The 11796-nt window shown below is 44.7% G+C and overlaps 1 protein-coding gene across 1 annotated transcript in view; it reads right to left on the bottom strand.

The window, feature by feature from the left end:
* Positions 1-3287: 3287 nt before the first annotated feature.
* The window catches only part of LOC142492281 (acyl-coenzyme A oxidase-like protein), a 43435-nt gene continuing 34926 nt past the window's right edge, over positions 3288-11796 (bottom strand). The window contains exons 9-10 of the mRNA XM_075594952.1: positions 9346-9380; positions 3288-3318 (exon numbers count right to left, since the gene is read on the bottom strand). Of these exons, the coding sequence (XP_075451067.1) occupies positions 3288-3318; positions 9346-9380 (66 nt within the window). The remainder of the gene's footprint in view (positions 3319-9345; positions 9381-11796) is intronic.

Genomic DNA, 11796 nt, shown 5'->3' with positions numbered 1-11796 from the left:
GAGAGAGGAAATCGATACGGCCGAGCATCTCTTCACGACGCCGACTGACATTCAGCCGCCACCCCCCAACCTAAGAGGGAGGACTACAGTACCTGCGGCGGAGCGTCCGACTACCTCCCTCCTCGACGCAGAAAACAACGCTGGTCAGATGGATACACGACCAGCAGAAAGCATCAGTTCTCATCTACCCCCCCTCCCCGGTGTCCCATCCCCCCCTTCACACCATCCCCCCACCCCATCCATATCTCCCCGCCCCCCCCTCTCCCTCGCCCCCAGAGCATACACTCACCGCGCCACCCTCCCATCCACCCATCCCCTCTGCATCCCGATACCTACCTGACACCTCCCCCCCCGAACTATCGCAGTGACATCCCTGGGGACCTACCTTGTTCCTGGTCGAAGACGTCTCCCGGCCAATGGCCCACTACCGGGCCCAGCTCCGCTCTCACAGCTTCCTCCAGCGGCTTCGGAGGCCCACCCGGCGACAAGGGGCAGCTGACGGAACACAACCACTTCACCGCCCTCTCAGAGATGCCCCCTCGCAGAGCCGCGATGATCGATCAAGAGCGGAAACAGAGGGGCCGCACATCGATGGACGGCCACCACCTCATCAGTGACCCCCCGAGTGCCCCGCTTCCCAGAAGACCGGGAGAATAAGGTCGAATAAACCTCCCCCCCGCGCACTCGCAGGTCGCCCCCCCCCCCACTCACCAGGGACCACTTGGCTCCCCACCCCTAATAACACCCACTCGGCACACACCTGCAGAGCTAGCAAGATCACTTACCCCCCTCATAAACCCCCCCGGCCCTAGCCACCCCGCCCCCCTATTTCCCCCCCGACCACACTCCCATAGTCTCTTCCAGGTCAGTAGCATGTAAAAGCGACATAAGCAGGGATTAACGGACCAGCAAAGAATCCAGATTAGGGCATAATCACACTCAGGCCTCCCCGCCTAAGCTACACCCCACCCCCCCTCTATCCCCACTCGGGGTTCAAAGTTAAGTAAGCAGCGATCAGGAATTTAACTCAAAGAAATGTTTGGACAATCTTAGGATCCAACGACGTGTAATAATAAGGGGGCACAAATCACATTTCGATAACAACTGTTTCTCCAGCATATATGTCTGTAAAATGCCTCGTTATGCTCGGACTCCCCAAAACCTGGCCCCCCTCTTCCCCCCCTCCCCTCTCCCCACCTGGTGTCCTAAGACACAAGGGCAGTGCACAGGTCTCTAGTTAAAAGAGCTGAATAGACAGTCGTGTAATGCAAAGGACTGTAATGATAATGAATGTAACCCATATTCCAGCAACAAAAGACATTATTGTATAAGTGTCTCTATAATGCTTTGAAATACCCACACGCCCCCCCACTCCCTCCCTCTCCCCTCACCCTCCCTTCCTCCCCCCACCTCCCTCTTCCCCTCTCCCCACCCGGTGTCCTAAGACTCAAGGGCAGTGCACAGGTCTCTAGTAAAAAGAGCTGAATAGACAGCCCTGTAATGCAAAAGATGGTAATGATAATGAATGCAAACCATGTTCCAGCAACAAAGGTCATTACTGTATAAATGTCTCCATACGCTTTAAAATACCCACACACCCTAATCCACCTCGTTCCTACAGAACATACTTGACTCCTTGGACCAACAAGCTCTCTCCTCGCTAATCATTGGAGGGGACTTCAATATGGTAGCCTCCCACACACAGGATAAATCAGCAACTCCAGGAGGCCCAGCCACAGCACATCTACCCACCAGCCACCATACCCAAGGCCAAAAGAAGGCCAAAAAATTCAGGGACATAATGGTAGCGTTTTCCCTTATAGACATATGGAGGGCTCAGCACCAGGGTCAGAGGGATTACACTTTCTTCTCCACCCCTCATCAGTCCTACTCGAGGATCGACTACTTTCTAGGCACCAACATCTTCCAGGCCTCCTCCCAATCAAACATAGGCCCAATCACTTGGTCCGACCACGCCCCCATTGAACTCACTCTCACCATACCCTTCGTAAAGAATAATCCATATAGATGGAAGTTAAATGACTCGCTACTCCACTGCCCAGAAACAGAGCTATTAAAGAAAAACTTACTACTTTTTTCCAAATGAATAAGGGATCAGTTTCAGCCCCGGCAATGCTCTGGGAGGCACATAAAGCCTCCATCAGGGGAGACCTAATCTCAGTGGCGGCTTACAAAAAAGAAACAGAAGCTGAAACTCCAGAAAGAACTAACAGACAAAATTGTTCAACTCTAACAGCAGCACAAAACCACAGCCTCCAAAAAAATATTTAAACAATTAAACCTAGCCAGGGCAACCCTCAAACATACACAACTAGAAGAGGTGGAGCGTGCACTGAGATGGACTAGACAGAAGTTTTTCGACAAGGGCAATAAGGCGGATAAGCTCCTAGCCACAAAATTTAGAGGAGCCCGAGTCAAATCTCAAATCTCCAAAATCCGCACTAAAAACGGACAAATCTCCTATTTAGTGAAGGAGACAGTGCAGGAATTTGCAGAGTTTTACTCCAACCTCTATAATTTACACCCCCCGGACCAAGATCCAGTATCCCTGGAAACAATCTCGAACTATCTAGAGCAGTGTAACCTACCATCCCTTACAGACGGGGAACTAGATAACCTAAACAAAAATCTCCCAGGAGGAACTGTCAGGAGCAATAGGATCCCTAAACTTAGCTAAAACTCCCGGCCCAGGCGGCTTTTCCAACGCTTACTATAAAACATTCTTGCCGACTCTGTCCCCCTACCTCCTAGAAATGTTCAACTCCTTTCTGCAAGGAGAGCCGATCCCCGCCACAATCACAGCGGCAAACCTAGCGATCATTCATAAAAGAAGGCAGGGACCCAATCCTCTGCGGCAATTACAGACCAATATCCCTACTGACAATGACCTCAAACTCTACAGCAAAATCTTGGCAAACAGGCTCAATCCAATTCTCCCGAGACTCATTCATATAGACCAAGTAGGTTTTGTGGTAGGCAGACAGGCATCTGACAACACCCGCAAAATTGTGGATATAATAGACCATGTGCACCTCAGAGGAACCAAGGCGATGATTCTTAGCCTCGACGCAGAGAAAGCATTCAACAGAATCAAATGGTCATTCTTAAACCAAACAATGCTGAAATTTGGGTTCAGCGGTCCCTTCCTGCAGGGGGTCAGAGCCCTATACCAAAACCCGACAGCACATGTCAAAATCTCGGGCGGATACTCCGACCCAATCAAGATAAGAAACGGGACCAGACAGGGTTGCCCCCTCTCTCCTCTGTTATTCGCCCTCACAATCGAACCACTTGCGGCTACAATAAGAGAGGATAAGAGCATTAAGGGCATTCGAATTGGCAAAACGGAATACAAAATTTCTCTATTCGCGGATGACGTGATACTTACCCTCGCAGACCCCCATGTCTCCCTCCCCAATCTCCAAAGGTCACTCCACCAATTTGGCACGGTCTCTGATTACAAAGCCAATATGGACAAATCAGAGGCACTCAACATATCCCTTCCAACTCAAGAATGACAGCTCCTTCAAACTAACTTTAAATATCAAGTGCAAATTAGCGCTTGTGTGATCAATATTATACAGTGATACAAACAGTGGAACAAAACCTGTGATACAGTCTGTGATGAAGGTAGTCCTTGAGCTGCCTGAGAGGTTGATCTGGTATCTTGGTTGATCAAGGTTTGTGGCCATCCAGGGACTCCGTAGCTGTGCACACCAGGCGGTGACGTCAGCGGAGGAGACGTTTGGAAAAAACTCTGTTGGCAGCGAGACCACGAGGACTGCAGGAGATCTCCCCGCACTAACGGACGTTCTGCACCCCACAGCAAGCGGCTATTCCTGGCAAAAGACCCTGTACCACTGCACATGTCCTACTCATGGACGGTGAGTAGGATTTCAGTTTTTACCATCGGCGGAGCAGCACAGCTTCCTTAAGCACAAGCGCTTGGAAGCCTTTTCTAATTTATCCAACAGGAGAAAAATCTACTGTTTATTAACCCAATATATGTTTTATTCCAATTGTAGTCACAATTGTCTTAACTATTAAATGCTCTTTGTACCTTATCCACCACGTTTAATATTGTCTCAAGGGTAATACACTATTGTGGTGTTCTTTGTTTATCTCTTGTTTCCTTCTCTGAGGCGCTTATACAAGAAGAAACTACTGCACAAGACTCTATTCCATCATCTATCCTCAGCGCCATAGGAGGTTATTCCACACTAACTTTAAATATCGATGGAGCACCACACACATTAAGTATCTCGGAGTTAGAATATCTAATTCATACAGTTCCCTATACCAATACAACTACCCCCCCCCCCCCCCCGTTTGACCAAATTAAAAAAGACCTGGAGACATGGAAAAAGTTCCAGATCTTCTGGTTCGGAAGAATTGTCTCAATTAAGATGAACATTCTTCCGAGACTACTCTATTTCTTTCAAACACTCCCTATCCCCGTTCCCACCGCAGCTCTAAAAAATATTCAGGCCCTAATGTCCAAATTAATCTGGAACGATAAATGCCCAAGAGTACCCAGATCAGTAATGTTGTCCCCTAAAACAAGAGGGGGTGGGGTCCCCGACGTGATCAGAAATTATTCAGCAGCCCAGCTGAAACAGGCTGTGGTGTGGAACTACGACCCAGCCACCACATGTTGGCTGGCAATCGAAACCCACCATGCCGAGCCGGCCACCCTCCAGGCCCACCTCTTGTCCCCGGCAGGAAGGGAGAGGGGACCACGGAGATTCGCTCTGGGGGCAATGAGGTGCACATGGGAAGTATGGCTCAAAAACAAAGGGAAGTATAGCCTGCTAGCTACCCCATCTCAGCTTATCCCTATCTTTGGAAACCCGCACTTCCCGCCCGGGTGCTCCAAAAAACAATTTGACCAATTCCAAGGTCTAGGCATAAGCCTGGTTGCAGATCTGCTGAAGAGCGAGGGGTTACTATCCTTCCAGGAACTACGAGATAAATATCACTACCAAGGCCTCCACCTATTCAAGTTCCTGCAAATTAGACACTTCCTCCTCTCCTTAGCCCCTAACGCCAAATTCCCCCCCTTGACCAGATTCAAATCCCTGTGTCGCAAAGGCTCCTATCAGAAGGGACTGATCTCAGAGATCTATAGGGGGATGGAGTCGGCAACAGTGCCCCCAATCCACCAGTATATGCTGAAGTGGTCTGAGGACCTGAACGTCCAGATAGACATGGACGAGTGGGAGGATATCTGGGAGCTGGTTACAAAGACATCAATTTGCACAGTGATAAAAGAGAACATATATAAAATACTTTTTCAGTGGTACCTAACTCCGGCTAGACTGAGCCAGATCTTCCCCGGCACCCCTGATCTGTGCTGGAGGGGATGTGGTCGAAAAGGGGACATGGCCCACATTTGGTGGTCATGTCCGGAGATCCAGAGATACTGGACCAAGATTCAGGCGCTCATACAACAGACCACGGGGCTCCTTCTCCCTCTGGACCCCCTGACCTTTGTGCTGAGTAAACCAATAGACGACCTAGACCCGGCCATGAGTAGACTAATAACAGCTATTCTAACCGCAGCTAGATGCTCAATTGCAGCGGCTTGGAAAAACACCAAAGCCCCAGCAAGAAACACGGTGCTGAGAAGAATAGATGAAGAGATGTCCATGGACAAACTAACGGCAATGCTACATAAGAAAATGCCACAGTTCCGGAACACCTGGGGCCCCTGGAGTGGCCCGACGAGGATAGGTCTGCTGTAGACCCCCCCCCCAAAAAAAGGGGGTTGGGAAGGGGGCCCGGAAACTCCGACCGCACCCCCACCCCCTGTACGTCTTCCCCAACCCCCACCACCCTTCCCCCACTTCACCCCCACCCACTTAGGAAAACACACCCTCATTGAGACTACAACATGCTTTATTTAGTCAAGAATCATGTCATGTGCCTATGACACTGTTGTATTCATGCAAAATGTTTGTTGTTCTCAAATAAAAAAAATTGTTAAAAAAAAAAAAAATGATGTTACTTTAGCATTTCCTTCTTATTTTAAGGGGTTTTTCCCATAATTAAAAATAATATAAAAACACCCAAAAATCCAGTTACAGCCAAACCAAAACAAACATTTTAGATCCAAAACACCAAAAATATTTTAAAACCAAAACGCCAGTGAAAGAACCTAGAAATACATAGTGGATATGTATACTGTGTGTGTGTACGGTGCGTGTATCTGGCATGCAGATGTACAGTATATAGTGCCCTTGACCAAAACTTGCCAGCCAGTCCCTGCACTATACTTACTTACTCCAACCTGTACGGTTTTAGCCCCCTTTACAAAGGTCTCCGGGTGGAGTGTTGAAATCGCGCAGGGAGCCGTGAAGAGAAAGCCTTTCACACGAGTGGGCCGTGCCACACAAGAAGGACCGCGATGGCATGCTTTGTGTAATCATGTAGGGCGGCTGGAGAGTGATAATGCATACTGCATCTTCTACTAGGACTCATGTACCAAAACTAGGTCGAAAATGCCAACAGTAACTTACATGTACAGTACACGAGAAGCTGATGCCTCATACTGCTATAACTCAGAGAATGTTGTTACTAATGCTGGAATAATACAGTATGTATGTATGGTTCCACTGTGGTCAAGAATTGATCTTGTACTCGGTACTTCATTTTACGCATTTGTAGATTCACGTGGAATTTTGAGTACACACACTGCTTACTGATCCTTTAATTATACTGTTATTAGGTTATGAAAGAAGTGGCATTTTTAGCCATAGCACTTTCTATGTATTTTTAAATGTCATTAAGAAATGTGTGCGTCGTTATTTGGATAAATAAATTAGGTTTGATATTTTTGTATATATAACTTGTGAAATACTACTCACCAGTAATTGATAAATAAAGTAAATAATCAAAGCAACCGGTGCAAAGGAATAGTATTGACAAACACAAACAAAAATGGAGACAAGAATAGTCTCCCAAAGATTTGGGAATCTTTGGGATACTATTCTTGTCTCCATTTTTGTTTGTGTTTGATATTTTTGTATACACCTTTTGAGAGTCCTTATTGGAAGATTTCTCTTGCCTATTTTCTTTGCGTTTTTTTGCAATCTATATTTTCCGAGGCGCACCACCTGGATTTGGTGTTACTAGTAATTATATGTTTATGGCTGTAGTGCCTTCTTACACCCTCTCTTTATATTTCAAATATTCTTTGATTTTTGTTATTATGCCCTTCGTGGTTAGGTTGAGTACATTTGTGAAGCTATTAAACATAATTTAACTTATGTGCGAATCATTAAAACAATAACAAAGGTACGACATTCTTAAATATTTTTAACATTAGTCTAATGCTGATATATGTACTAAAAAGGTGATATTGCCACTTTAAAATGCTTTTAATGCCCTGGTTCACACCTGATACCAATCCTTGGAGACTAAGAGAAATACTTTGATGAATTCTCCCTTCGTGTATTTTGTTGGTTTATATTATTTTTCCATGCACACTAATGTAATCTATAGTCAGTAGCAGAGTTGGGTAAAGAAAAAGCTAAAATTAAAAGGGGGTCCATTTTTCCGTACACTGCAGCCAATATTCAGAAAACAAACCAAGATAGTATCTCACAGCTCTGGTCAGTGCCTACATACAGATGTAGCCAGACTTACCCTCCTGCTGGTCACTGGAAAAAAAGAAAAAGAAAACCCACGCCCCAACACGGCCCCAAGCACAGCAAGTATTGCAGCCAGAAGGATTAATACTGCCGGGTTTCATACTTTTGAATGGGAAACCGCAGTGTTAATCCTTCACTTGAATGTCAGAGAAATACCCATACTTACCTTCCAGATGAGCTGCGCAGCAGGCTGCATCTTTTCCACGTCTGGATCTGTGTCCCCGTTCGCTGAAGGTAAGCAGGGCTGTATTGTAATTACCCCTGGATGATGTAGATGCCCTTGTATGCGTCTCTACACCATGAGGGGTAGGATAAATGGCCATCTAGATCATCAAGGGGGCAGGACAGTGTTACATGTACTGTTCAACCCCCTTGATACAGATGATCAAATTTGACCATATAGCCTCCCCTTCATGATGTAGAGACCCATATAAGGGCATCTACACTGGCGACACACTTTATTCGAGCTCGGCTAGTCCCACGAATTCGGGTATACCCGGGTGTATTGAGGTTTGTGACTGTTTTCTGCCCGAGTGCATTGAGTTATTTTCCGGCAGGGATTGAAGCATTTTATTCCCGTTGGTTGCAATACTGCACACTACATATATATATACTGCATTACAATTCATGAATTTATGCCATCTGGTAGACACGCGAAGCATTGCAGCCTATTAAATCCTAATCATTATCATTTAACAGATCAGCCGCCCATCAGCCAGGCATGAACCCAGGCTGGGAAGGCAAATGCAACGGGGCTTGTCAGAGGTGAGGAGCGGCGCATTCCAGGTATCTGCCAGGTACATACCGGGTATTTGCTTGGATAAAGTGTGTCGGTGCAGTACGTCATCCAGGGGGAATTACAATACAGCCCTGCTTACCTTCAGTAGGTGGGGACACGGAACCCGGCGGAGCAATGCAAAGACGTCTGCACAGCTCATCTGCAAGGCGAGTATCAGTATTTCTCCCGGCAGATGGCCCAACAGGATTAATGCCACGGGGTCCCATTCAGAAGCATGGATCCCCGCAGATGTAATCCTCCTGGGCCGCTTGCTGTCCTCGTGGCCACAAGAACTGTAGCCGCAGCACCGGAGCAGTAAAAATCGCGGCATCGGAGGATAGCAAGTCAGGCTACAGCTCTATGTTTAGCAATACGACAATAGAACTTCTCTGAACCCAGCATCTTCTTCATTCAACACTTCTACCAACAAGTGGCTTCATCTTGGATTAACAATACTGGCCATGTAACTCCATGAGATTATGGTCTTCTCCTGGTCCTTTAAATTCCATTATCCATTGGAAAGCAGGACTTTTGTGAACCAGGCGGCACCAAGGTGAGAATGAAAATAGGACTTGACAGAAATCTCATAACATGGAGGTGCAATACTATGCTAGCATATGTAGCGCTGTTTGTACAGGACAATTCATGTGAACTGAAGGAAAGCAGCGAGAAAAATCACAGCGATTAGGAAATGTATGAGTGGAGCTGCAAAGCTGACTGGGAGGGTCTCGATTTTAAAAAATCTGGAAACGTGTCAAAAAAGTATAGATCGTAGTTTAGGTATAAATAATGTTTTGCTTTGGGCTCCAGCAACTTTTTTTTTTATAAAAACCAACAAATAAAATAATAATAATAATAATCACTCTGTATACAAGTACAAAAAATATTACTTACCTGTGACTATATCGAATGGCTATTGTCAGTCCAAGCTGAAATTTGAAGAGAAAAAAAACACGTTGTTAGTTCAGCTACTATTAAAAACTAGTTTAGCAAAATACAATAGAATGCTCGTTGTAGTAAATATGGAGGTACCTGCGATGGATTACGTGGTAGGGACATTTTTACTGTTACAAATGGGCTCATAATAACGATGGCATATTTCTTCATTGCCAGAGGGGCCCGCAATGCATTGCTGTGTAATCCACCACAGGTCCGTCTGGCAGCAAAAGGAATAATGCTACCAGATGTAATCGACACACGGCAAATCACAGCAGCAACTATAGTGACAAGCTTTGATGCAGCAGCATTATTTTATATTGTGCCAAGTAACTCTCCCCCTAGCGCCTCCTATTACCGCTTCCCAAATCGCTCATTGGTGCCCAAATACTCATCTGCAAGAATGAGGTGTACTTGACACAAATGGGCAATATCACATAGAAAAAACATATCTTGCCATGTTCATGTAAACAGACCTCGAATGTTCAAACCATGCAATGAGTGTTCACTTTCGGCTTGGCAATTCTGCGCATTATGCAGACTTTGTATGTAGGTGAGGACCTCTTGCCAAGTGAAGTATTTCCATGCTATTAAATGAAGGTGCAAGAACAACTGAAATCTTGCAAATCTTCAACTAAGTAAATATTATTATTATTGAAGTATTTAAACGTTATACTTATTACTTTACATGTTTTGTCAATTGGATGTAGTATTGGGCACCCCTGTCTTTTGTTTGTATACATTGGCCATGCTCAGTAGCTCTCTTTTTGACACACACATACATACATACATACATACATACATATATATAGTGGGTATTAGAGTTAGAGCGTGCTGGGTGTGTGTCAAAATCTTCAACTAGCCCAGACTCTCCCTAAATGGTCCCGAAACTAGTCGATCTCCTATGTTTCTGTGGTGCGACATATCCAAATAAGCATTACCTATCAAAAAAATATTCAACTAAATAAAAATATTTAAGATAAAAAGAGGCAATTTGGTTCACACCACAAGTTAGGATTTTTTTTTTTAGCAGTAATTGCATAAATCATTGTTACTGAACATGGCGAACGATTTGTAGCCAATTTTCTTGCACTTTAATGAATGGGCCTCATTGAGCATCAACATCCTTCCAATGTTATATATAATTTTTTTATCATCCTGATCTTTTGTACGTATTTATTCTGCTATTTCCAATTTCTCCCCACAAACAAACTGCTGTAGATATGCATTTATCTTTACATTGTATTTCTTGTACTTTGCATACATAGGAATTAGCAGCTAATAATAATAATCACTTAGCAGCACTCTGACACCATCATGAAGGCTCATGTTTTCATGTTCCTTTCTACATCAATACATAGCCTTTCTGCATAGAGATAATTTAATCTCAATGTTTATATCCTGTACATTACATGTCAATTGTGAAGATTTTTACATGTTCAAAGATGTAACATTAACCACGTATTTAAACAACAGAACAGGAGGGAGCGCTGATTCCCAACACAGAAAAAAGAGCTAGCAGCCTATGATATAAGTCTGACCCCCAGGTCAGCAAACAGATATGGAAATAAAGTTATATCCCTGGCGCTTAGCACTGGCGCACACTGTATAAAAGGATATATACGACCAGATGGAAGATGAATCCACTTGGGTACTCCACGTGCAGACGATCAGTCATGTAAAGAGAGGTAAATAAAACAACATAGTGTAATACAATAAAACTGCAAAGCATACAAACACATAGAAGACAATACAAACAGATGCTGAGACAAACAGGTGACTGAGGTTAATAAAATAACATGTAATAAAACATCTAAGTAGACACTAATTATATCAAAAAAATAACACAAAATACAAAAATGAATGTAAGGAGTCCGGTGCGGCTGGTGTGCAGAGGTCTGCTATTCAGAAGGCTGAGAGTGCCCCTCCCGGAGGCCAACGCTGATCTGTGTCACGAGATGTTTTGGAGCTGACACGAGACCATGAGAGGGGATACTCTCTGAATTATCCCCCGCCTAATTCCTCCTCGCTTCTGGTAAGCGGGCATTTTAGCCACCACTGGGGCACATATGGGACCCTTCTTTTCTTTTATTATTACATTAATTTTTGTGTTTTGTGTTATTTTTTGATATAATTAGTGTCTACTTAGATGTTTTATTAAATGTTATTTTATTAACCTCAGTCATCTGTTTGTCTCAGCATCTGTTTGTATCGTCTTCTATGTGTTTGTATGTTTTGCAGTTTTATTGTATTACACTATGTTGTTTTATTTACCTCTCTTTACATGACTGATCGTCTGCACGTGGAGTACCCAAGTGGATTCATCTTCCATCTGGTCGTATATATCCTTTTATACAGTGTGCCCCAGTGCTAAGCGCCAGGGATATAACTTTATTTCCATTAACCACG

Source organism: Ascaphus truei, chromosome 4, assembly GCF_040206685.1.
Source record: "Ascaphus truei isolate aAscTru1 chromosome 4, aAscTru1.hap1, whole genome shotgun sequence".
Taxonomy (NCBI): Eukaryota; Metazoa; Chordata; class Amphibia; order Anura; family Ascaphidae; genus Ascaphus; species Ascaphus truei.
The sequence above is the reverse complement of the archived record's forward strand: the minus strand, read 5'-3'. Positions and strand labels throughout refer to the sequence as shown.